Source organism: Oncorhynchus mykiss, chromosome 2 (assembly GCF_013265735.2).
Source record: "Oncorhynchus mykiss isolate Arlee chromosome 2, USDA_OmykA_1.1, whole genome shotgun sequence".
Taxonomy (NCBI): Eukaryota; Metazoa; Chordata; class Actinopteri; order Salmoniformes; family Salmonidae; genus Oncorhynchus; species Oncorhynchus mykiss.
In genome coordinates this window covers 35,197,238-35,224,006 of record NC_048566.1, presented here as the reverse complement: position 1 = coordinate 35,224,006, position 26,769 = coordinate 35,197,238, and the positions used below count along the sequence as shown (strand labels likewise).

The window sequence follows — 26,769 nt, the reverse complement described above, 5'->3', positions numbered from 1 at the left end:
TTGCATGTTGAGCCAAATCTGTAGATTCATCAAGCTGCAGGGCGTAATGGCCATTTGGATGTCTGCCGTATTATGCCCTCAGACATGTCCTGGAATCTCCTGTCATTGGATAGGGGTGTGGTTTTCAAGTTGGTTGGCGGCAAACTCTCCCAAGATTTCAGTGCACATATCAATCGCAGCAGGGAGTATGAGATCCTCTGCGCTGGTGTGGGATTCTTTGCACCAGCAATGTGCTGGGCCTCAAGGAATGATGCGAAGTGCCTTTTCTTGTACCGTGCATAGGTTCTTCAATTAATCTTGTGAGGTCTCCAGATATTGACATTTCCTTCTTTTTTTTTTTTAAGTCAGCCGTCTTATCTTTGTCTTGGATGCTTGGTGTCCAGATCCCATTTCACTTTTGGAAGGGTTTCATGCTCTCATTAGCTAACAGCTCGCTGCATAGGACGCACTGCGGTCCACACTCACCCTGCCTGTCTTATATGTAAAACCATATTTGATGGGGGAGGTCGGGGGAGGTTTTTTCTCTTCTTGACAGGGACCGAGTTGTCTGCGTTGGTGTTCATATGGGATGCAGCAATGGATGAAGAGGGAGCTGCACGTTTTAAAAACTTGTCCATGATTTTACTCTAATGGCTAGCCGACATGAGTTAAATGACAGTTAACTATGCACATGTGCAAGGCCTGCAGAACACACCTGCATAGTTAGCCGTCAATCAAAAGCTAGCTGTCAAAAGATCTGTATTATCTAAGTGGACGTGTCACATTTAAAACAAAATAACAATCTGTCATTTCATTGGATCAGTGTGTGTGTGTGTGGGAGGGGGGGGGGGGCGAGAACGTTATTGGATTGGTCAGCGAGTGAGCGCAGGGCGAAAACCCTCCGAATCCGAACGTAGCTAGCCATTTCCCCACTGCGGACACACTGCGCGTGTAAAGTCAGCAGCAGTAAGTGCTGCAGCGGTATCCTTTCAAAATAAACCTCCTGCGACCCTCCCCCCAGTTGACCATCACTGAGCTTTAACAATACGTATACTGTCTACAAGAACCTATAATAAAAGTTATTTTCCTTTTTCTTTACATATCATTGATGCACCTGTTAACTACTATTCTTCCACTACTCTGAACCGTCATAGTAGGCTGTGTGACTGAATATCGAGCCCCTTGGCTCACCTTGTCGTGGTCGGTGCTGATCTGAATGGCGTTGGGGATGACCTTGGCAGTCTTCTCCTTGGTCAGGGTGGTCACATCTTTCAGCAGGATTGTGATCTGAACAGAACAGGAGGGTTAGTGTGCGTCTGTGTGTGTGTGGAGGGTTGGACACAGGATTAAGGCTATTTAAAGCTCAGATGTTAGGTTTAGGGTTACAATTAGGGTTAGGGTAAGTGGTGAGGTTTAGGAGTTGGGTTTAAGGTTAGGGAAAATATGATTTTTATTGGAAATCAAATTTAGGTCCCGACGAGGATAGAAGAACAAAAAGTGTGTGTGCGCGTGTCTATAACTTACAGTGGTTTCCCAGCGGAAGATATTGCTATAGAAGCAGAGCCAGTTCTCTGACAGATAGAGTCTCCCCTGGAGTAGAATGTCTTTCTGCAGCGCACATGAGTAGTCTGGGGAGGAGAGGAAGAGGTTGGAGGAGAGACGTCAGGCTGACAAAGCCACAGTATCGGCCCTTCACTTCCACAGTGTCAGCACAAAGTACGCGTTTGTGAGTGTCGCGCGTCACTCACCCACTATGAGGCGTTCCGTGTCTGGCAGCTTCTTGAAGAGTTTACGGAAATCCTCATTGCGCTGTTTATAAGTTGGACTGAGAACCTGAGAGAGAAAGAAAGATTACTTTGTTGCTCTTCTATGCTTTATCAAATATAATCTTGCAGAACCAGTATGAATATTGTATATACATCAAGTTCCAAAAGTATTTGGACAGTAGCAATGTGGTTTTGTCTCTGTACTCCAGCACTTTGGATTTGAAATGATACTATGACTGAGGTTAAAGTGCAGACGGTCAGCTTTAATTTGAGGGTATTTTGGTGCATATCAGGTGCTGTTTAGAAATTACAGCAGTTGTTGTACATAGTCCCCCCCCCCATTTTAGAGAACCAAAGGTATTTGGACAAGTTCACTAATATGTGTATTAAAGTAGTCAAAAGTGTAGTATTTGTTCCCATATTCCTAGCATGCAATGACTACATCAAGCTTGTGACTCCCAACAAGACTCTGCTGACAGTCTGCACTTTAACCTCATAGTCATTGTATCATTTCAAAATTATATGAGCCAAAAAAAAAAAATGTGTCACTGTCCAAATACCTTTGGACCCCACTGTACATCTGGCATGTGAGATTACATCAGATACTATGTCCCTGAGGTAAAACCGACAGGCTGAGTAGGTAAATGAGAAGAACACTAAGGTGACTGAACAGTTAAATCACCTAAAGTTCAAAGCTTAGTGAAATGGTTAAATGAGGGAGGTGGCAATTTAACAGAAACCGTTTTCGGCATCTGTTGGTGCCATTTCATACTGTACTGTGCACTCCAACCAGGAAACACTGAAGCTACCATCAGCAGAATAAAGTGCACCGGAGTGTGAGCCCCTGATGAACAGTTCCTTGAAGTGTATACTTACATTGTACCAGCTCTGCATTTTCTGCAATGGAAAGAAAGAACAGCAGATAATCAGTGACGAACAGCATCCAAAAGGTTTCTCCATCATTAAACAGTAAATGTAGAGTCTTATCTATTTTGACATTCATGTAGTTGGGGAATAGGTTAAAAAGGGACACTGCGGAAAAACTAGCTATTAGGCCTGTATGGCGTTCCTTGATGTTCTGGTCATTTATCAAGCTTGGTGTGTGTTTCTATCATCTCTGACTGTTATGTGTGTAAAAAGGTCTGATGCAGCCGTTTTTATCTTAATATTAAATCATTTGTGTAAAAATTAAGTACCTTACTGTGATATTTTTTTTTACCATTTTGATTCAAAACAAACAAAAATTGCTTCTTAGCAAAGAGCAATTCCTGAAGCAAGAATTTTTCGAAGACTGTCTAGGAGTGGGGAGGGAAAAACTGAAAACGAACTGCTATTGTTAGAGGTTTGGAACTCCATCCCACCAAAACAGGTTGAAATGCCAGATGGTCTTTTCAAACAGCTCTAACACTAAAATGGCATCATCATCATTTTCACAATATTTTTCCAAACTCATAAGGAAATATATATATATATATATATATATATATATAAATATATATACACACTGCTCAAAAAAATAAAGGGATCACTAAAATAACATCCTAGATCTGAATGAATGAAATATTATTATTAAATACTTTTTTCTTTACATAGTTGAATGTGCTGACAACAAAATCACACAAAAATGATCAATGGAAATCAAATTAATCAACCCATGGAGGTCTGGATTTGGAGTCACACTCAAAATTAAAGTTGAAAGCCACACTACAGGCTGATCCAACTTTGATGCAATGTCCTTAAAACAAGTCAAAATGAGGCTCAGTAGTGTGTGGCCTCCACGTGCCTGTATGACCTCCCTACAACGCCTGGGCATGCTCTTGATGAGGTGGCAGATGGTCTCCTGAGGGATCTCCTCCCAGACCTGGACTAAAGCATCCGCCAACTCCTGGACAGTCTGTGGTGCAACGTGGCGTTGGTGGATGGAGTGAGACATGATGTCCCAGATGTGCTCAATTGGATTCAGGTCTGGGGAACGGGCGGGCCAATCCATAGCATCAATGCCTTCCTCTTGCAGGAACTGCTGACACACTCCAGCCACATGAGGTCTAGCATTGTCTTGCATTAGGAGGAACCCAGGGCCAACCGCACCAGCATATGGTCTCACAAGGGGTCTGAGGATCTTATCTCGGTACCTAATGGCAGTCAGGCTACCTCTGGCAAGCACATGGAGGGCTGTGCGGCCCCCCCAAAGAAATGCCACCCCACACCATGACTGACCCACCGCAGAACCGGTCATGCTGGAGGATGTTGCAGGCAGCAGAACATTCTCCACGGCGTCTCCAGACTCTGTCACGTCCGTCACATGTGCTCAGTGTGAACCTGCTTTCATCTGTGATGAGCACAGGGCGCCAGTGGCAAATTTGCCAATCTTGGTGTTCTCTGGCAAATGCCAAACATTCTGCACGGTGTTGGGCTGTAAGCACAACCCCCAACTGTGGACGTCGGGCCCTCATACCACCCTCATGGAGTCTGTTTCTGACCGTTTGAGCAGACACATGCACATTTGTGGCCTGCTGGAGGTCATTTTGCAGGGCTCTGGCAGTGCTCCTCCAGCTCCTCCTTGCACAAAGGCGGAGGTAGCGGTCCTGCTGCTGGGTTGTTACCCTCCTACGGCCTCCTCCACATCTCCTGATGTACTGGCCTGTGTCCTGGTAGCGCCTCCATGCTTTGGACACTACGCTGACAGACACAGCAAACCTTCTTGCCACAACTCGCATTGATGTGCCATCCTGGATGAGCTGCACTACCTGAGCCATTTGTGTGGGTTGTAGACTCCGTCTCATGCTACCACTAGAGTGAAAGCACTGTCAGCATTCAAAAGTGACCAAAACATCAGCCAGGAAGCATAGGAACTGAGAAGTGGTCTGGTCACCACCTGCAGAACCACTCCTTTATTGGGGGTGTCTTGCTAATTGCCTATAATTTGCACCTGTTGTCTATTCCATTTGTACAACAGCATGTGAAATTTGTCAATCAGTGTTGCTTCCTAAGTGGACAGTTTGATTTCACAGAAGTGTGATTGACTTGGAGTTACATTGTGTTGTTTAAGTGTTTCCTTAATTTTTTTTTGAGCAGTGTATATAAAACTTAGTAAAATCATGTTTTTGACTGCACAGGGCCTTTAACATTTGGCTTTTAGCCTATGATTCATGCATTGACAATCTGCACATAGTCAATCAATTCCAATTCCATTTAACACTGTGGCCGTGTCCAAAATCTAGATGTCAAAGTGCACGACAGATCTCCTCTGCAAAAAGGTCCAAATTAATGACAGATTCTTGAGTTATCTTCAAGTAATTCTGACTATTTTGAGGAAATGTATACTGGCTACGGTGTGTCAAAATGGACAAACAGTACTATTGCTGCTTTTTTCTAGTTTTTCCAGCTAACGTCTTTTAAGGGAGTGCGCGAACTCGTTCAGTTAGCTGAGTTCAGCTAGGCGTCAGCAAACTGAAGCATGCTGACACCATTACTTAAAACTCCATACTGTGTACTAATCGTACCACATACTATTTCGAACTTACAGTTTAGTAAAAACAAATGCAGTAAGCAACAAATATCAGCATACTAGGCATCCTACGGATAATGTATCTAATGGCAATTGCGTTTATTCCCTTCATTCATACATTTTGGCACATTGCATCCCATCAGCAGATTATCAGCTGTTGTCAGACACACGTGGGCCTCGAAAGACTATTCTCTTCCTCAATAGTGTTCATTGAATTCTACTAGATTAAATTCTGAAATGAGTATGACATCCTGACATTTAAAGCACTACATTTCACATACTATAAAAGTTATTTTTCTCACCTTCCCAAAACGCCTACTATTTACAAAGCAATTATGGGTATTCGGACACGGCCAATGACTACTGACTGTGTGGCTGTGTCGTCATGTCTGTCCTTATCTCTAAGCAGGGCTGTATTCAGCAGGACACATCGTTGTGGAACGTTCAGATAGAAATATAGTATAGAAATACACAAATGACTCTCTGACATGTAGACTAAGGAATCACGTCAGCTCTATTCATGACATTTCTGTCTGCAATGCTCCCATCTCCTTTTCCTACTGAATATGGCCCCGGTATATTGTTGACATAACAAAATGAGAGTGGCATTAGACGGGGCACCCTTACCTTGGCATTGCGGCTGAAATGGCGTGAGGCGACAGGGTATGCGGAAGCGGCGGCGGAGGGCAGGGGGCTGTCCGAACCTCTCCTTTCCCCACTGCGCTCCCCCGGGCCACCCTCCACGTCACTGGTCCTGCTTCCACCCCCACCACTACCCCCCAGCACCCGACGGCGCAGAGAGGGGGAGCTGCCAGGGGTGCTGCGCGGAGAGTTACTGGCGGTACTGAAGAGAGAGAGAGAAGAGGAGGAGAGATTAGTGGTAGGCTAAGGGAAAGAGTATAGACATTCATGTTCATGTCATCATCAAGATTTCACAGTGGCCAAGGATGTAAGTAGTTAAGCCCATCTGGCCATGCTGGAAATGATGGAAGAACTGTGCTTTGTATTTAGCTAAAAACACACTAATCACCAACCACTAACTCTAACCTTTCTCCCAACTGATTGGTGGCGATTAGAGCGGTCAGACACGGTCCATTCCTATATAGCCTAGATATCCTACCTGTGGCAGTGCAGTGGTATGAACCTTGTGGATCCTTCCTCTACCATCAACATAAATGGGGAAAAAAGCACTGCTTGGTAATACTACAGTAGGTAGGTGCTGTTTCTCAATTGATCTTATTTCCAAGGCACTGGAGCAAGAATGAATACGCCTACATGCAACACATTAGGGCAGAAAATGTTCAATGGAGGTTTTTATGAAGAGCACTTTTATCAAGTTAGGTGTGTAGTGTGCTTACACAAACATGCTGTTGTCTTCCTTATAGTGAAAACAGACATTCGGAACTTAAAAGACAAGGTCAAACCTATATTGCTGCCATAATATGTGCAGCTCAAGTTCAGAGTTCAGGTATGGCCCCATAAAAATGGCTGTATTGATGCCATAACAAAAGTTTCCATGGTTGCAGACTTGCGCTTAATTTGCAGTTTGGTCAAAACTGACAACCGCCTTCTGTTTTGACTCTTACAATCATATCGTACTAACTAGCTATAAACACACACAAACAGTCTCTTTCAACAGACACTGTGGTCTACTGTGTGAGCTCATTTGATCCTTTTGTTCATCTCAAGCAATAACTGATAGCCCACACACAGACACAGAGTAATCCCTCCACTGTATACAGCCACAAGCATTTATACACTACCACCAACCTCTAGATCATATTGTTCACCCTTCTTTTGCATCTGTTTCTATTTCTCTCTTCATGCACCTTCTGTTTCTCTTTTCTCAGTGTTCCCCTCTTCTTTTTTCCTATCCATAGCCTCAGTTCAGTCAGCTTCCCCTTCTCCATTGCAGTCTCTCTTCCCTTTCCTCTAACTCTTCTCTCATTACTGCCAAAACCACACTGGTCCAACTGTCGGTTGTCATGGTGACCTGAGGGAAGGGGGGTGGACTAGGGGTTAATATCAGCATTATCGCCAAGGTAACAACCCCCTTGTGAAATAACCCACCAATAGTAGCTGTGATTCTGAATAATGAAATCATAAGAATGAGCCAACACTTGAGGCGATGCCTGCTGCCAGATTTGTGTATTCAGAAATGTTCTCAAAGCACTTTATCCATGTACAGTAGGGTTTCCCAAACTAGGTCCTGCCCCCCAAAAAATTGTGAAAGAATTAAATGTCAATGTAAAATACTGTCATATAATTATACAGTTAAAGGTTTTATGCACTTTTCGGTATAAATAGCCTCTAAAATATAAATAGACCATACATGTAGAAATTTGTGTTTTTCTGGGAGGCTGAGAGTGCTATTATATGAAACAATATCAGTAGGCCAACTTGTTACATTTACAACGTGTCTAAATCCTATCATCAACTGATTTCAGACAGTGTATGTATGGCTGTGGATTAACTGCATTGTGTGAATGGGATGTTACAATATTGGCAGTTGATTTGACAAATTAATGGAATCATTCCTCTAAAAAAGGCTGGCTGGCTAGCTTACATAGAGTGCAGAGAAATTCTTCAAATTCACAATTTTAAATATTTTTTAAATCACAGAAACAGCAAACCATGGTTGACCAACTCCCTGACCAAAATGGTTTAAGTTTATCCCATCATAAGAAGGTTCATGTCCTTTCTAGTATTCTAATTCTGTGGGGTGTGACCCTTCAAATACGTCACTGGTGTAACCCGAACCGGACATTATCGTGCTCGTGTCAATCTGTCAGTGAGTTTGCAAACGACTGTCAAATGGAACTACCACAATATTGCATATATTTTATTTAGCGCTCTGTTTTTGAAAGATTACTTTCATCCAAGCACAGCCTACTGTAAAACGAGTCAGGCGCAAAATGAACGCTACCACCATCCATAGCGCCTGTCAGACAACAGAACGTAAACAACGATAGAATGTAACTCTGAACTCGCGCTGCCTACGTGAGATATGAATTATACAAGCACAATAACAGATGCTGTCAGAAATTAGCCAAATCAGATCGCTGATTTCGACTGCTATAGACGCACACGTATGAGACGCACACGTATGGCAGGCACACGGGGTCCGAAATTGCCATTCGAATCAAACGACGTTCATATCCTTTCTACCAGTCCATCCATCTTTCAATTGGCAATCACTGACTGCCCACAACCACTGACCCCCCCCCCCCCCCCCCCCCCCCTCAGTTCCGCATCCACATGGATACGATTGTAGCCTATACCTTTAAAATACGAGGACAAACAGGCAAAACATTTCCATTTGGAGGGCAGACTGCCCTATTACGTAAATAATAATATTGCCACTTACTCTACCATGTCATGAGGTGTTTTCAATTTGGACGTGATGTCCACACGCTGCTTTATAGTATCTGTATCACTTGGGCACCGGTCCTGTGTGCACAGCGCCGAGCCAGCCGACGCTACACTGTCCATCCAATGCCTGTTTTGTCGGATATAAAAACGAGCACTTCATGTGCGACCTGTTTCACTTCCCCATAACCAACATCCTTCCCTCGCAGGCAGGTAGCCCGAACTCAACCAGTCTCCTATTCTGTGTCTGGGCAAGCTAGCGTTGACAAGCTGCGCCCATAAGTAATCCGTTCTGAACACACAGGCAGCAGAGAAAGGGGGGAGGAGGAGGCACAAGAGAGGCCATGCACAGTAGCAGTGCACTCTTAAGGAAAAAAAATAAATAAAAAAGGGCCATCTAGAACCTAAAAGGGTTCTTCAGAGAACCCTTTGAAGAACCCTTTTTGGTTCCAGGTATAACCCCTTTGGTTCCATGTAGAACCCTTTCCACAGAGAATTCTGCATGGAACCCAAAAAGAGTTCTACCTGGAACCAAAAATAGTTTTACACGGACAGCCAAAGAACTCTTTTGGAACTTTTTTTCTTCTAAGAGTGTAGCGTTGAACAGAGCCAAATAAAATAGGTTTTCAGAGTATTTGTGAGTTATTTTAAAATCAATAAAGACAGTATTGGGAAAGGTTATGAAAGAGGAGAAAATGCAAGCAGTTGTAGACAGATTATATATAGGCCTAACATGGTGTAATGAAATGGTGTAATACCAAAATATCACAGCCATTTGCTAACATGGTTTATCACACTGACTGTAATTATACAGTGCTAAAACAGTGCTGCCCGCAGTGTCCACCTGGCCGAAGCCCACCCAAACCTTTAACCCTCAATCGCTCTGTCCATCTCTGGATTAGAGACCCACTGAGTAGGATACATCATAATCCATGCTGTACAGATCCCCCTTCTCTTGCTCGCTCCCTCTGTAATCTGCTTTTCTGAGGTCCAGGAGTGCCTGCTGTAATCTCTTCAATTCATAGGGCAGGCAGGAGGGGAGGGGGGTGAAGAAGGGAGCAAGAGAAAGAACGAGAACGTGAAGACGAGTGAGGGGGCAAAGAAGATGGGATGCTCAAATCTGGTCCCTGGCCCATTCAACAGAAAGTCACTTACCAAAGAGCAGTGGTTGCACATCATTGATGGGGAGAGATCAATGTTCTTTGGGCTAATTAGATGAGTGGTGTTTTAGGCCTGTGCGCCACACATTTTTCAGGTGAGGCCCTGTTCCAAACTATCTAGCAGAAAAATGTCTGAGTGGCAGCCTTTCTGCTGAGTGGGAGACCTGAGCCAAAACTCATTAGTCAACATTAATCCAAACATAAATATGATGAACAGTGGGCGACACCAAACACCTCAAATATAGGCTACAGAGAGACAATGGCCTGGCCTGCAGACAATTGATCTGCAGTTGTTTTTGTGTGTCGGTGGATTATCAACTGGGATTATGTGGCCAGCAGAGAGGGGAATGGGGGGGACGGTACAAAGGCAATTACTCAATTAGATATCCGTCTGCCAAGCAGGTCAGGCCTAAACAGACAGGGAGGACATGCATCAGCTAGTGGTTTTCCCTTCACCTCAGTTAACTTAACCCCACTCTGCAAGTAATGTTTGACGAACTGTTGACTAAAAGAAACAACCCAAGGGTGAAGAACATATGCCTAACCTACTTTTTTATTTATTTTATAAATGTGATGGGTTTTAGTTCAGCTTCAAGTGTGCACGCAACGGTGGTGGAGCTGGAGAAAACATGAACCCCTCCCCCCACCCACCATATTACTGTCATCCATCCTCTGTTACCTAACAGATTATGGAGAAATGTTATTTGGAAACTTACACGTCACGTTTGTCTTACTTTAATACTTTGTTAAACCGTCAAAGTGCAATCATTAAGATGTTAACTGACTTCATGACTGTGGTGCTGAGATCTGATAGCCAACTGTTCCGTGTTAGGCTATTTACTAGCCTTATATTGGAAAAAGTTGCCGCGCCGTCGCTCAGACTATCGCTACAATTATGCTACTGCTTAGACAGTTGTGCGGTTGTGCAAGTGACTGAGGTCTGATCACCACGGGAAAGTGCTTTTAAGCCACTGAGGAATCCAACTTGGTCTTTGATAGATAAACACACCACACAGCAGTCCCCAACCAACAAAGTGTTGGGGTCTGACAAAAGGAGCCTATAGACTGTAGCCTCTCTGAGGTTTAAGGTATAGGTAATATCACCTTAGGTAGACTAAGGCTAATATAGCCTAACTACCAAGTCTCTACAATAGAATGACTGGGAGATGTGGCTACACAGCATCTTGTAGGAACATGCCTCGCATAACATATCTCGCATTTCTCCACGTCAGACTGCTTCACACACGAGTTGTTGGCCTCCGATTCAAATCAACTGCCGCCCCCACTAAACACCCTGAATACTCGACTGTATTATAACTCATTATTTGCATTAGAATCCTTCCATGTTCTTCCAATGCAAATTGTTATTCAGATCCCCATGGAAATTAGCCGTCTGTTGAGACCACCACAGCGGCCACACAGAAGTCATTAGCCTAACCATAACTAAAACGCCTTCATTGGCCTTAATCATCCGTTCCCGTCAGGGTGTGGCTGTCAATGGTCAATTATTCTCATCTACACTGTGGGTTTCTTTCATGCAACAGGACAAAAACAATGGTAACCAAAAGATATTAAATGAACTGGCTAGTGTTTTAATGATATAAGAATATTGTGCCTCATTGTATTAATGTGTCCAGGCTAAATGGGAACGAGTCCAAATAGTCTCAGGCCTAATAAGTTCACGTGTCCTCTCAAACAGAGGGTCAGCAAAAAAATATTCCAATTTAGAGTCAGTGTTACAAAACACTGGAATGAAACAGAAAATGCTTGGATTTCACCACAACTTGATCAATGAAGTGTTGATGACAAGATGACCATCATTCACAGCAATGGCCTTTTCCGACTTCAACTGTATATGCAACAGAAGTTTAAATGTCTTTGGCTAAGGTGTATGTAAACTCAGTTTTTCACAATTCCTGACATTTAATCCTAGTAAAAATGTCCTGTCTTAGGTCAGTTAGGATCACCACTTTATTTTAAGAATGTGAAATGTCAGAATAATAGAGAGAATTATTTATTTCAGCTTTTATATATTTCATCACATTCCCAGTGGGTCAGAAGTTTACATACATTCAATTACTATTTGGTAGCATTGCCTTTAAACTGTTTAACTTGGGTCAAATGTTTTGGGTAGCTTTCCACAAGCTTCCCACAATATGTTGGGTGAATTTTGGCCCATTCCTCCTGACAGAGCTGGTGTAACTGAGGTTTGTAGGCCTCCTTGCTCGCACATTATTTTTCAGTAATGCCAACACATTTTCTATAGGATTGAGGTCAGGGCTTTGTGATGGCCACTCCAACACCTTGACTTTGTTGTCCTTAAGCCATTTTGCCACAACTTTGGAAGTATGCTTGGGGTCATTGTCCATTTGGAAGACTCATTTGCGACCAAGCGTTAACTTCTTGACTGATGTCTTGAGATGTTGCTTCAATATATCCACATCATTTTCCTGCCTCATGAGCCATCTATTTTGTGAAGTGCACCAGTCCCTCCTGCAGGAAAGCACCACAACAACATGATGCTGCCACCCCCATACTTCATAGTTGGAATGGTGTTCTTCAGCTTGCAAGCCTCCCCCTTTTTCCTCCTTTTACTGTGGATATAGATACTTTTGTACCGGTTTCAGCCAGCATCTTCACAAGGTCCTTTGCTGTGGTTCTGGGATTGATTTGCACTTTTCGCACCAAAGTACGTTCATCTCTAGGAGACAGAACGCATCTCCTTACTGAGCGGTATGACGACTGCGTGGTCCCAAGGTGTTTATACTATTGTTTGTACAGATGAACGTGATACCTTCAGGCGTTTGGAAATTGCTCCCAAGGATGAACCAGACTTGTGGAGGTCTACAATAATTTTTTCTGAGGTATTGGCTGATTTCTTTTGATTTTTCTATGATGTCAAAGCAAAGAGGCACTGAGTTTGAAGGTAGGCCTTGAAATACATCCACAGGTACACCTCCAATTGACTCAAATGATGTCAATTAGCCTATCAGAAGCTTCTAAAGCCATGAAATCATTTTCTGGAATTTTCGAAGCGTTTTAAATGCACACTCAACTTTGTGTGTAAACTTCTGACCCACTGATATTGAGATACAGTGAATTATAAGTGAAATAATCTGTCTGTAAACAATTGCTGGAAAAAAAATTACTTGTGTCATGCACACAGTAGATGTCCTAACCGACTTGCCAAAACTATAATTTGTTAACAAGACATTTGTATAGTGGTTGAAAAAATGAGTTTTAATGACTCCAACCTAAGTGTATGTAAACTTCCGACTTCAACTGTATATATAGCCATTGATTCTTGACGATTATAACTTATGTCGTACCCCATCAGAACTGATATTAGCTATAAAAAAAATGTTTTACTGTAAACAATGTAAAAGCAAAAACTATCATTTTGTCCTTATATCCATAGCTCGGTCAATTAATTTAAAAGCGGTTACATTTATCCAGGCCCATCCCTTAGCTTTTTACCAAATCAGAAGGGGGGTGGCCACTTTGTTATTGTTTCAACTAATGAATATAGCTTTAACCACCTTATATAGAAACTACAGGCAGTATAATTTAGGTGTAAAATTATGTCAGAGGTCTATCTTAGTAATGTTTCATTAAAACAAAACAAAAACTGGTAAATGAACAGCAGTGCCTGGATGGTCCTTTAACAGGCTCACAGAGGACACTGCAGCACCACCAGAGACCCCCTCCAATTGGACAGAGGTGACATCATCAGACAAAGCGTGGGCTCCTATTGGCCGGCGGCGATGTCATGGATTCTAAGCAGGATGAGCGGTGCACACAAACCCGCCTCCCTGATCCTTGTGAATGACCAAGCGGAGGTGTCTCTCTCTTTCTGCTACAACAGATAGATCTCTCGTTTTCCCTAACATTTCCTTTAGCGTAATCTCTTTTCAGCCTCATGCCTTTGTCTTCATATGCTTATTTCTCTCCCTCAATTTTACAATTTATCTAGAATAGAATTTAAGATGCAGGCTTACTTTAATTGTGGCGGTGGTAGCACCTTTAATATTGTGACCAGGGCTAATGATTTTGTTCTCTTAAAGAAAGATTATAAGAGCATAATGAACATGCTCCTCTGCCTGCCTGACCAAATCAAACTGTGACATAACCCAGATTGGAGTTCACCAGGACATTAACAGCATAATCTGCCCTCTGTGGTTTTAGTGCTTAACCAATAAGCCCTCTGCTGTGCCCTTTCCAAATAGTTGGCTTGTGGTGTGCCATTACAGAAAACTGTATCGCTGTCAAACAACAGTGCCATTTATTTTATCTGTGACACACCATTATCAGTCTCCTCGTCTTATCTAATGTAATATCAGTGAAGTATGTAGCCTGTGAATTATCATTTAACCTAATGCTTAGATATAAAATGGACTAAGTGCCTTAAGTTACAGTTCCCAGTTCAGTACATCACAAGGCCATGAACCAATGTGCTGCAGCTTGCAAATAACTGAGCCCATCCCTAGATGGGAGAGCCTTGAGAGGGGTCTGAGGTGAGTCTTGCAGGGAACCTGAGGCCTCTGGCTGCCTGGCTGTCCTAGAGAGGAGAGAGATAGAGAGCAGAGCACTGACCTGCAGCTGTCCCAGTCAGACTCCCTGCTGAGCAGACTCCTGAGGGACCAGCGTGAGCGCCGGCCGAGAGACGAGCTACGTGACCAGGAGATGCGAGACGACGGGGGTAGCAAGAGGTCCAGGGAAGGGCCAAGGACTGTGTCCTCCACGTGGGGGGGCAAGAGGGGTGAAGGGAGAGGTGAGGGGCTTCCTTGAGGAGTAGCGCTCCCCTTCACCCTCTCTACCCCCTCCTCCTCAGTGCCGTTCCACCGGGGTTTGGATGACTCCTCTTGTTCTCCATCGCTCCTCTTCTTGGTCCGGCCTCTGCTCCGGTGGGGGTGGGTGAGCCGGTGGCGGCGGGGAGGCCGAGGGCTAGGAAAGCAGGACCAGGCCTCAGTGTCTGAGGACGGGGGAAGGATGTTCAGCGTGGGAATGGGGACGAGCTGGGTCACCCCGCTTTCTGGTCCGGCGGTGGCCAGCACAGACATGGTCATCATTCTCAGAGCTTCTTCAGACCAATTGTTTTACTTCAAAACACCCCGATGAAGGCTTGCTGTGGCGAAGCTAATTATGCTGACACTAGGTCAGGATGTTGAGGAAGTTAGTCTGAGATCCGATCAAACTTCTGCTTTTTGATACAAATCAATTGTGGACTTGTCCTAGACTGCTAGGCTAAGATTTGTGAATGTACCTCATGTTTCCAGTGACGTCCAGATGGTGCAGTATGAAAGATGCCATTATGGAAGGCAGGTTTTATTCTCCATGGTAGTGCAGGGCATGACAGTACTACACTAGGTTATAGTCGTTTAGCTTCTCCCCCTAATTTCAGTCAATAATGTTGCAGCAGGAAACCAGGGTGGGACCCTTATTGAATTAAAAAAGCTAATACAACGCAGTCTTCTCCCTCTAATATTTTCCAACACTCCATCTCATGCTCTGTGCGTGGGGCTTCTTTGCATCTTTTTGTCAGTAGTCTGTAGTTTTGTTCCTCACTTCCTCCTCTTCCGCAACTCCACCTCTGTCCAATGTCTCCGTCTCTCCTTCGATGTGCCTGCTCTCCCTCTTACATTGAGCCAAGTTCACAGGCCGTGCAGTCTCACATTTGGTCTCATTATAGCAACGGTTGAACTTGCGGTGGGAGAGATAACGATCTATGTCCCGCTGTTGCAGGGGGCTGAGGAGAAGAGAGACTGTAGTATTGGCTAACAGTCGAATTCTCCCTTAATAGACAGAAAAAAACTAACATTGTAGAAGATCAATTTTCTGGAAAAAGATGATCCTAGTTACTTTGATACATGTTATCTATTTCTATTGGTTTTGAGATCTGATCTCAAATGGTATCAGGAAGTACTGAATGACACAGACAGCTTGTTTTGAATTATTGATCGTCAGAGAGACAGATCGATGGAAGTTATGTATTCCGTGTCCAATATCAGTGGTGTCTGATTGCTTTTGATGCATCGTTTGGTTGGAAATTGCTGTGAGGCAGATTTTGCAGCTTTGCTCCCTTCTGGTATTAAGTCAGTAAAAGTGATTATAGTGCGCACTTGGAGTCAAATGATGAGAGATTACGCTATTAAAGTACTTTTAAAAAACATACACGTACAACAATCCTTTATCCCATCTCAAAGATTAGCTCAAACACCCCAACAACACCTCCCATTCTTCAAATCTCAAGATCCAATTTAACCACATTAACATCCCCTCTTTTCATTCTTAAAGCTTCAATACGGAACTTTTGGGACGACCCGACAAAAATCATATAGGATGTCTAAGAAGCGGTAGATCTGTGCACTATTTCTATGCTCCCCATTCTTAAGTTTCATTTTTTACTTTTGGTTTTGTACACCAGCTTCAAAACAGCTGAAAATACAATATTTTTGAGTATGAAAAATATATTTCAGCGGTTTAGATGGTACAATGATTCTCAACACTATACTCACTTGTTTTGTCACAAACTGAAATTAGGCTACCAGCAAATGGCAGAGAGATTATAAATCGACAAAGACAAAAATCAACTCTCAGCCAGACAGCACAGATGATGCAGAACATATGTTATATTGTCACAGACATGATATGTGTGTGTGTGTGCGTTTGTATCTACTGTCTAGCTTCTTTTGACCAATTGAATTTTTATAATTGTTTTTACCTTTATTTAACAAAGTCAGTTAAGAACAAATTCTTATTTTCAATGATGGCCTAGGAACATTGGGTTAACTGCCTTGTTGTGGGGCATATTTTTACCTTGTCAGCTCGGGGATTTGATCTTGCAACCTTTCGGTTCAAGTCCAATGCTCTAACCACTAGGCTACCTGCCGCCCAGCAGGTAAGTGCAGGCACTCGTTTTATAGTCAAGGCCCAAGCCCTACAGTGTATTTGGTCATCTGTTTACACAAGATAAATCTTGGCATGCTCTTGTTTGCTAATCCATGGTAATACTCGTGTGACACTCTCGATCTTTGCTTCACACACAGCCATATCTTGTAAACTAGCAATAAAACACACCACAGAGATTCAGATGGGCTATAAACAATCATCAACAGCAAGGACTTCCCCAAATCATGTTTACGTAGGTGCAATACTAACCTGGCTCCAGTCTTAAAAGTTATGATGACACAAACGCATGGGTAAAATAGGATCATGGCATAGATGACAACAACTTTGTTCAGGCAGGGCCAAGAAGTTATCAGTTGGGTTGCTATTATTCACAACTTCAACGTCCTCACGTCAACTTCAAACGCTTTTCAATACAGTAACGTTAACCAGTCTGTATTCAATACAGTCTGTCTAGTTAGCTAACGTTAGATATCTAGTCTTCGGTAGGTACAATAAAAGACTATTGTAACGAGTTAGCTAAAATTAGCCTAGCTTACTGTCTTGCCAAGTTTCAATATCTTCAGAGCCTCTGAGGAAGTTCCCAACAACGTACTTCCACATTTCCTGCATTGATTGATGTTTGGGATTTTAGGCTTGGTTTCTGTCTAAGCACTTTGTGACATCTGCTGATGCAAAAAGGGATTTGTAAATACATTTGACTGATTGCACAAAACAAAACGGTTAACATTTGCATTCAGTTCCTACCTCCCATTTGATGAATTTCCCCCATTTCGATTATCTTGCTCGGCTTCGAAGACAAGCCGAGCAACAGTGCGAGGAGCGATATTAAAATCCACTTTTTCACAGGATCCCATCAGCAGCATCCTTTTGAGATGTAAAACCCTCCACTCCTGCTGCCAACACACCAGGCAGCTCGCCGAAATAGACCTGACTGACAAGATAGTTAGCTAGCTAACCAGACTTCCTTGCTAAATATACACGTAGCTAGCTACTGCTGGAACATAGAAGCAGTCAACGTATTGTTTATTCCGACATATGCCTAGTTGAAGCGAGCTAACTGTTGGCTAGTTAGCTAACAAAACCATTAGCTAGTTATGCTAACGACGTCGTAAGCCAGATAGCTACGCACCGGGTAACGCGGTTCGTTGTCTGCTGGTCTGACGTTATAACTGGCTTGCTAACGCTAGCGACATTGCTTGCTGGGATTTATTGTGCTTTTATCTTGTTGTCTTATATGGGAAACTTTAATGTTTCCCATTTTTGTGTCTACCACTTTTGGCTAAATATCTTCTGCAAGACAGAAAGCGACCGAAGCGGAATCTCAACAGAGGCAAACAAAAACTTTTAAGAGGGGGACATCAACACTCATATATATTAGTATATTTCCTGACTACTTCTAAAATGTAACATTATGTTCCGAAGCCACACAAATATCTAACTGTGGGTTGATTTTTATCTAAATGCTTGAAAATATTGCTAAATAATAATACACTGTTACATAATCATTTTACATTATAACCCTTTCCCCAAAACTTGTGGTACAGTCTGGTGATAAGAACGCCGGATGACAAATAACGGGTTCTCATGATGATGGGAAGCACTTTAAGCGAATCAAACGAAGCTCTATCCTAGTAGGGCGGGCTTAAAACTGTGAAACTTTATTCAGCCACAGGTGACTGAATCAACGCCATCTCAACGATCAACACTAGAATAAAGTGCATGGCTAGCGCCCACAACAATCTGTCAATCTGTAATGCCTCTCAATTAATGACTTAATACCATGGGAGCTGTTTAAACCATGTCCAATAATGCAGATAGAAATGTATAGATAAAGGCCAGGAATAGACTTGTTGCGCCCTCTTGTGATTCAAGTGTGTGCAGTCACAATAATGATATGCAAAATAATGGACGCACGCTTGAAATTTCACACAGAGGAAAAGTACAACTAAATACACATATTTAAATGATCATGAAACAACCTTGATATTATTGATTAATATAGGTTTATTAGTCCGGATCTCACCTTCATGAGGTAGGTCACAGTGGTCCACCATTGCTGCAAGGCTTGTGTGTGTATGCTGCTATCGGCAACTCTCTCTCTGAGCTGTAACTGATTAATTTCTGGCCAAGCTGAGAGATACGATATCCATGCAGTCGAATACTTTGCGGCTGCAGGCGCCTGGGTGAAAGACAGGTCACCTTGTTCTGGTAGAAGACTGAAAGCAAGAATGGGATATTGACAAGGAACAGGAACATTTGGTTTCACCACTTGGGCATTCTATCAGAAACAACAGACAATACAGTAACCTATGTTTTATAATAATAATAATAATTAATACAACTGAGAATTTTAGTAGACTAACAAGATGTATGTATAAATGTATGATATTTAGGTTAATATGAAAGTGCAATGGTCAACAACAGGTCAATGTTTGTGTATGACATCTAGACAGGGGCAGAGACATGGTCAGTGTTCATGCACGTGACAATATTTACTTACAATATGCTCTCTCTGCTCACCCTCGTTTCCATGTGTATGCATATATTGTATAAGTACCTGTGTAACTAGGCTATAACGTTGTTGTCTTAGCATTTACCTCAAAAAAAGTTTTTCAAGAAATAGACTGCTCAGTCTACATTTAGTCTACATCATGATTGATACTTCAGGGACAGATGGGCTACAGAGCTGTATGTAAAATGCAAAGAAATATCAAATCAATAAAATATGTTCGTTTGTTACATTTAATATGTTAAATAAACCACTTTAAATTTTAACAAATCTAGCACATCTAGCACACACACATTATACGTCCATACCTGAATAATGTTGCTGGTAAAAGCTGCTCCTCTCACAGGGGTTTATAAATTTCACTCGAGCTTCAGTTTATCAGACTATTTCACGAGACAATTATTCTGGAGAATAGCCAATAGTGGTCGCAATTACTTTGCATTTTCAGAATTCCCTCGTTGGTTTACATCTTCGCGCTTCATGGCATTTTACATCCGGTTATAAACACCTGGACAGCTCCAGTTCCATGGTGCTAACGACTCAACGAGAATCCGAGTTTATGCCTGCGCAAACCAGGTCACGGAGAGATGTGTTGCTGAACGCTTCCCTTCGCAGAATGGGGAACCAGAAACCAGATCTGGGCTAAAAATAAAAAACACCAGCATGTGTGGTTTGGAATAAAGAGAGGGTAGGTGTGTGTGTGTGTGTGTGTCCTATACAGGAGAGATGAAAGCAACATAACAAATGGATACCCCCCCTCTACACCAACAGGCATCAGTGTTCATACACAAATGTAACTGTTTATCTTGAGTCAATATTTGCTTTAAAGCTTTAATGATGTCAACCCTCAAGGTCTAAGTAAACCTGTGTGTGTGTGTGTGTGTGTGTGTGTGTGGTTACATCACATGAGAATGTCCTAGACATACAAACAAGACCTAGACGTTCCCTGACAGAGATGAATTGCATCTCTTGTTATTGTGCATATCAAATTACTGTACATCATAGAGCACATTTCATTAACCAGCTGAGATTTCATCACATAACAAATACATTTGAAAACATGTGAGGTAGACATGTTATTAGATCCTCAAAGGCTATCTGCTCCTTGGGTCTTTTTGTCATTATGTTGTCCTTCAGTCATCTGTTTTGTTGACCTTGCCTTCTATTGCAATAGCCTTGTGTTTCCAAGTAATTTGGCATTGAATGAACTTCAGATTCCTGATAACAGATATCTGATGACATTTGATACATCAACCCTGCCTGTGCATCAGACTGACAGTTTAAGAAAATGTTGCTTTTGCCAAGGAAGTTATTAGAAATATAATAGAATATAATAACTTAATTTTCCATCCCACTTCTGACACTACTAGGAAAGGCCAACAATGACAAATACATTCATGGATTGTTTGAGGTTCTGGAACATTATAGAGTTGTGCATCATGTGTGTCCTACAAGCAAACTATAGACAGGCACACATTTGAATACACATAGCATGTCTGTATCTTGCCTCATTTGCTTAACAAATTTGACATCATGTCACATTTCCTGGTCAGTGATAGCGAACTGAATACTTATTTGTTGATTTTTTTTCTCTCAGCTTAGAGTGTGGACAAAATGTTTATCGAAATAATCCTCCTTCATAACCAAACTGTTATTTGGGCAATGTGCATTACAACTGCAGTTTCATTACTGCCTATAGGGTCCATCTATTCTCAGAGATTAAAACCAGAATGATCAGTGACAGACCATTCAATCAAAACCATAGGCCATTGAAAAAATCCAAACAAAGAACAATTTAATTGATTGATAAAATAAGAATAGATTGTTGGTTAAAACAAAGCTTAATTAAAAACAGCCCCATATGGTAATTAGTTGGCTATGATTTGCATTAGAAAGGTTTGGTTGGCTTGGCTATCATGCAATAGTACATTGATTTCAACTTCTCTTACGCCTTGGCCTGGGTGCGCTAAAACTGTTGGACATTCAAGACAGGCATGTATTCACACGGTCTAAAAATAGCATTGTAAAATACGAACTCATACTGTGTAGACTAGACTGTAGGCTGAAAACTGCATCGATAGCTTCTGTATTGTTATTATTCGCGTAGCTTGAGGCAAATTAATAAGTAATAGACTCCGATTAATTGATAGAGATCATACATCAACTTCAATCCGTTTTTATCTGAACAGTTATCAATTGGAAATGTCAAATCAACCCTGATTAAGCGGAAATCAGAACATGCCAGAATAAGGTGGGAAAAGTATTGATTAACAATGGCGAAGTTAACAACATAGCAACCTATTGGAAATTTAGTTCACTCCGTTTCATGCAAGGAGAAACTCGTGGGGAGTAAAGCAAGAAAATAATTTTATTCTCTTCATTTGCTGGCAAGAGTTTTGGAAGAAAAATGATACAACAGTTATTATCGTCACTCCTGGTCTTTGTTCTTTGTGGTAAGTTTTCCATTAAAAAAAGATAACGAATCAGCCTGCATAACACATTATAAGGCTATGACTATGGCCTAAGGCAAAAGTCAAGTGTGTAGCCGACAAAATGCGTAAATATTAGCTTGTTTATTATATTATACATAATTATAATTAGCAATACAATGTATTGTTCCTGATCATGTTAGTGTTGTTGTTATTTATAACCCCACTGATCTTGGGCAAGTATTTCGTCATCATGTCAAACTGCTGTCTAATTCCTTGCTCTTCTCTCTTCTGACCCCAACTCTCCACTCCTCTTACTCTTTTTCTGGCACCATGATCCCCTGGTTACCCAAGTGCCACATTGTCATGGGGGCTGTGCAGAGGTGGACTCCATGACAGAGGCGGTGGCCGGGGAGAGCTTCCTCATGGGCTGCATCTCCTGTAAGAGGAGAGAGGAGGTCCAGGCCCAAACCACGGTTGACTGGCACTTCAGAGCCACAGGAGAGGAGGAGTATATCCACGTAAGTAGGCCTACTACATAGTACTAGCTGTAAAGTGTATTATGTATTAATTAGTGTGTATTATGTATTAATTAGTGTGTATTATGTCAGTGTATAATGTTTTTGTAAAGTGTAATGAGACTTGTTAAACGCACTGTAAATAAAGTGTGACTTGACTACCAAGACAGTAGAAAGGCTAAAAATGACAATATGGAACAATTTGTTATAGAGGAATGCATGTGTAATACCATGGGTGAAATATTACTTAATTTATAATCTGGGAGTGTATAAACACTGTGTGGGTGTTCTACTTTCTTTCAAGATCTTTCACTATGACCACCCACACCCCAACACCCTCCACGAGGACTTTAATGACCGGCTAGAGTGGCAAGGAACAATGGGGAGTAAGGATGTACAGATAGGAGCCATCTTCATTCACAACGTCACGTTTAATGACACAGGCACCTACCGCTGCACCTTCCAGCGCACCCTCTTCCTCCCATTGGATAATGAATATATCACAGTGGAAAAGGAGGTGGAGCTTACTGTGGTGGCCGAAGGTAATGGGGATCCCTCCCAGTGAACAATGTTTCTACTATCTATTGCTTTTTAAATCAATCTCTCTTTAATGGTCTTTGTTGTGTATGTGACAAAGTCCTGAAGTTCTTCCTTCATGGTTTTCACAGTCTGACCACGCTGTATATTTAGACTCTTTTCCCTCTTAGTAAAAAAACAATGCATCTTATGCAACACATGTTTATGTGATGATAGGATGAATCCAAAAATACTGTTAATTATCCACATTTTCTTTTCTTACTTCCTCATCCATACCTATTTAAAAGTGAGGCCCATTAACCATCTACTTAAAAGTACTCAGATTCACCTTGAACTCTACATGCACGCTATAGAAATGAATGTATACAGTAAAGTACACATGATCTCTGCAAAGCACTCCCTCTCCTCCTCCTAGCCAATCGGGAGCTGTTGTCGGTGGTGTCAGAGATCATGATGTACGTGCTAATTGTGGTGCTGCAGCTGTGGATGATCGTGGTGCTGATCCACTGCTACAACAAGATCTGGGCTGAACATGAGGCACGGGATGCCCGCAAAGCCCTGAGGGCCCAAAAACTGGCCCTAATAAAAGAGTGAGAGCCAGTCTTAAGTATTTGCTAATTTATACCTTATACTGTGCAAATGTACACACCATAGAGATTGTGTAATTTGTGAATCAAAGTATGTCTATGGTACATATTCTCCATTCTACTCTATACCAGATACTGTAACTTCACTTTCTATGTCATTATTTCTCTCTCGTCATCCCTCCATCTCTTTTGCTTCCTGACAATTAACTGTCTATTTTTTTTTTACATTTCCAGACCTTTAGACTCAAAGGACAATTGTGACGGAGTGCTTCTGGAGTGACTTGTTTCAGTGAGTTTGTTTTGAAATCCTCTCACATGATTGAAAGTGTAATTTTATAGACTTGATTGTACCATAGATATGACTGTAGACCGCTGACTGCAGAGAATAAATTGAATTACTTTCCCCATTCTAAATTAGGACACAATTTACTGCAATCAAAAGCTTTTTTGCATTGCTATTCTTAAAGCAGATGTTCGATCTTGATGTATTTTGTTTGTGTGTATCTAACAGGTAAACATCAAAGGTGGAGAACTCTGTCACAAGCAACTGTTGCCACTACACTACAAGGCTATTATATCATAGAAATAGAATTTGAATGTCTTAGCATAGTGTGTAACACATGCAGTTTACAATGTACTTGATTTACTGTACGAGGTAGTTGCAGCTGGTGTGAGTGGTGATTAGATTAACAGGTGGTGCCGAATAGCCTTAGTGTGTCAGCTCAACAGAGAATGTCATCACGTGATGGATCAACAGTTCTGACAAAGCTCTGATTACAGATGGTTCCACCTGAGCTACATAGAAAGCTTTGGCAGGAACAACCGTGCATCTACATAGGTCTCATCTGCAAACATGTTATTACAGATTTTTTTAATCGCTATTTTCACAAGTATGTGGTACATTTTCACAACTCTTAGAACAAAATACCAAACTGGTCACACTTGTAATGCAGCAAGTCTTTCATTCAAAACCTGTCATTGTCCATTCATTTGGATTATAAAACATCTCTCACCCCACAACCATTGATTCAAGTTTATTGTGAAATGTAATGAGAATTGGTTTCAAATCACTGAAACACAACAATATCTTCTCAAATTAGTTTTATTTTTATTACCAGTTAATCCAATAGCAAACAATGCAAGATAAGGTGTTTCAAATCACCCTTAGAAGTTCTGAAAGTAATGTTACAGTACTGTTAATTACAGTATTCCGTTTTCACATTAGGCAATACACTTACAGTACCCAACAAAATTGACAGAAAATGTATCCAATGTGTGATCAAAGGTGTGATCAATGAAAACATCCTCTACAATCATTCATGCACATTTAAAAAATATATAATTGCAACATAGGTGTACTGTCTGTAATCAAATGTAAGAAATTAAATTAAACAAATTAAAATAAAACAACGTTTAGCATTCATTAATTTGCATCAAGCCTGTCTTGTACATTTGGCCAAAAATTCTCATCCACATCACAGTTAATGTCATTGTTCATGCATTGAGGTAAAAACATTTTGGTACGGCAAATCCAAGCTTGATATTGGTCTGAAATGATGTTGTCACATGCCTCATCCATGGCCAGAAGGAGGGTGGCACGCTCCTGGGGAAAGCGATCATACACCTTCTACCACCATGCTGAAAATAATTCCTCAATAGGGTTGAGGAAAGGAGAGTATGGGAGCAGGTATAGGGTCACAAATCAAATCAAACTGTTTTGGCCACACACGCATGGTTAGCAGATGTTAATGCGAGTGTAGTTAAATGCTTGTGCTTCTAGTTCCAACAGTGCAGTAATATCTAACAAGTAATCTAACAATTCCACAACAACTACCTAATACCCACAAATCTAAGTAAAGGGATGCAATAAGAATATGTACATATAAATATATGGATGAGTGATGACCGAGCGGCATAGGCAAGATGCAATGGCTGGTATAGAATACAGTATATACAGTTAAAGTCGGAAGTTTACATACACTTAGATTGGAGTCATTAAAACTCGTTTTTTCCAACCACTCCACAAATGTCTTGTTATTAACAAACTATTGTTTTGGCAAGTCGGTTAAGACATGTGCTTTGTGCATAACAAGTCATTTATGCACAAAGCAGTTCATCCTTGGGAGCAATTTCCAAACGCCTGAAGGTACCACGTTCATCTGTACAAACAAGAGTACGCAAGTATCAACACCATTGGACCACGCAGCAATCATACCGCTCAGGAAGGAGATGCGTTCTGTCTCCTAGAGATGAACATACTTTGGTGCGAAAAGCGCAAATCACCCTTGTGAAGATGCTGGAGGAAACACATACAACAGTGTCTATATCCACAGTAAAACGAGTCCTATATCGACATAACCTGAAAGGCCGCTCAATAAGGAAGAAGCCATTGCTCCAAAACCACCATAAAAAAAGCCAGACTACGGTTTCCAACTGCACATGGGGACAACGATCGTACTTTTTGGAGAAATGTCCTCTGGTCTGATGAAACAAACATAGAACTGTTTTGCCATAATGACCATCGTTATGTTTGGAGGAAAAAAGGAGGCTTGCAAGCCGAAGAACACCATCCCAACCGTGAAGCACGGGGGTGGCAGCATCATGTTGTGGGGGTGCTTTGCTGCAGGAGGGACTGGTGCACTAAACAAAATAGATGGCTCATGAGGCAGGAAAATTATGTGGATATATTGAAGCAACATCTCAAGACATGAGTGGGGTCTTCCAAATGGACAATGACCCCAAGCATACTTCCAAAGTTGTGGCAAAATGGCTTAAGGACAACAAAGTCAAGGTATTGGAGTGGCCATCACAAGGCCCCGACCTCAATCCTACAGAAGACTTGTGGGCAGAAGGAGGCCGCCTACAAACCTGACTCAGTTACACCAGCTCTGTCAGGAGGAATGGGCCAAAATTCACCCAACTTATTGTGGAAAGCTTGTGGAAGGCTACCTGAAACAATTGACCCAAGTTAAACAATTTAAAGGCAATGCTACCAAATACTAATTGAGTGTATGTAAACTTCTGACCCACTGGGAATGTGATGAATGAAATAAAAGCTGAAATAAATCACTCTACTATTATTCTGACATTTCACATTCTTAAAATAAAGTGGTGATCCTAACTGACCTAAGACAGGGAATTTGTACTAGGATTAATTGTCAGGAATTGTGAAAAACTGAGTTTAAATGTATTTGGCTAAGGTGTATGTAAACTTCCAACTTCAACTGTACATATGAGATGAGTAATGCAAGATATGTAAACATTACTACAGTGGCATTATTAAAGTGACTTGTGATCCATTTATTAAAGTGTACAATGATTGAGTCTGTATGTAGGCAGCAGCCTCTCTGTGATGGCTGTTTAACAGTCTGAAGATAGCTGTTTTTCCAGTCTCTCGGTACCAGCTTTGATGCACCTGTACTGACTTCGCCTTCTGGTTGGTAGCAGGGTGAACAGGCAGTGGCTCAGATGGTTGTTGTCCCTGATGATCTATATGGC

General features: G+C 41.8%; 2 protein-coding genes across 6 annotated transcripts in view; one reads left to right on the top strand and one right to left on the bottom strand.

The window, feature by feature from the left end:
- Positions 1-18,826, bottom strand: part of LOC110534843 (protein Aster-A) — a 34,065-nt gene extending 15,239 nt beyond the window's left edge. Inside the window, exons 1-7 of one of the 4 annotated variants that reach the window (XM_036946933.1) lie at positions 18,715-18,826; positions 14,376-15,528; positions 5,881-6,097; positions 2,622-2,642; positions 1,728-1,812; positions 1,504-1,607; positions 1,171-1,266 (exon numbers count right to left, since the gene is read on the bottom strand). In XM_036946933.1, coding sequence (XP_036802828.1) covers positions 1,171-1,266; positions 1,504-1,607; positions 1,728-1,812; positions 2,622-2,642; positions 5,881-6,097; positions 14,376-14,851 — 999 coding nt within the window. In that variant the 5' untranslated portion in view covers positions 14,852-15,528; positions 18,715-18,826. Of the gene's footprint in view, positions 1-1,170; positions 1,267-1,503; positions 1,608-1,727; positions 1,813-2,621; positions 2,643-5,880; positions 6,098-8,620; positions 9,098-14,375; positions 15,529-17,435; positions 18,209-18,714 lie in introns of those variants that run through there. The other 3 variants (XM_036946942.1, XM_036946949.1, XM_036946947.1) reach the window with 3 other exon arrangements.
- Positions 18,827-18,878: 52 nt separating this feature from the next.
- On the top strand, positions 18,879-24,663 carry si:ch211-225p5.8 (uncharacterized protein LOC555567 homolog). 2 transcript variants are annotated; one of them, XM_021560655.2, is made up of 7 exons: positions 21,198-21,451; positions 21,593-21,653; positions 21,984-22,150; positions 22,452-22,689; positions 23,100-23,274; positions 23,506-23,560; positions 23,783-24,663. In XM_021560655.2, exons 2-6 carry the CDS (start codon positions 21,608-21,610, stop codon positions 23,549-23,551), a joined length of 672 nt encoding a protein of 223 aa, XP_021416330.1. In that variant the 5' UTR covers positions 21,198-21,451; positions 21,593-21,607; the 3' UTR covers positions 23,552-23,560; positions 23,783-24,663. The 2 variants fall into 2 exon arrangements, with proteins under 2 accessions (XP_021416338.1, XP_021416330.1); XM_021560663.2 differs by lacking the exons at positions 21,198-21,451; positions 21,593-21,653 and adding an exon at positions 18,879-18,993.
- Positions 24,664-26,769: the final 2,106 nt, after the last annotated feature.

What these genes read in the sequence shown, in the direction of transcription:
- si:ch211-225p5.8 (XM_021560655.2), top strand. Translation starts at nt 21,608, where the DNA reads ATGATACAACAGTTATTATCGTCACTCCTGGTCTTTGTTCTTTGTG. An exon ending in GAGAGGAGGAGTATATCCAC is followed by an intron (nt 22,151 to 22,451) that starts GTAAGTAGGCCT and finishes CTTTCTTTCAAG; the next exon opens with ATCTTTCACTATGACCACCC. An exon ending in GCTTACTGTGGTGGCCGAAG is followed by an intron (nt 22,690 to 23,099) that starts GTAATGGGGATC and finishes TCCTCCTCCTAG; the next exon opens with CCAATCGGGAGCTGTTGTCG.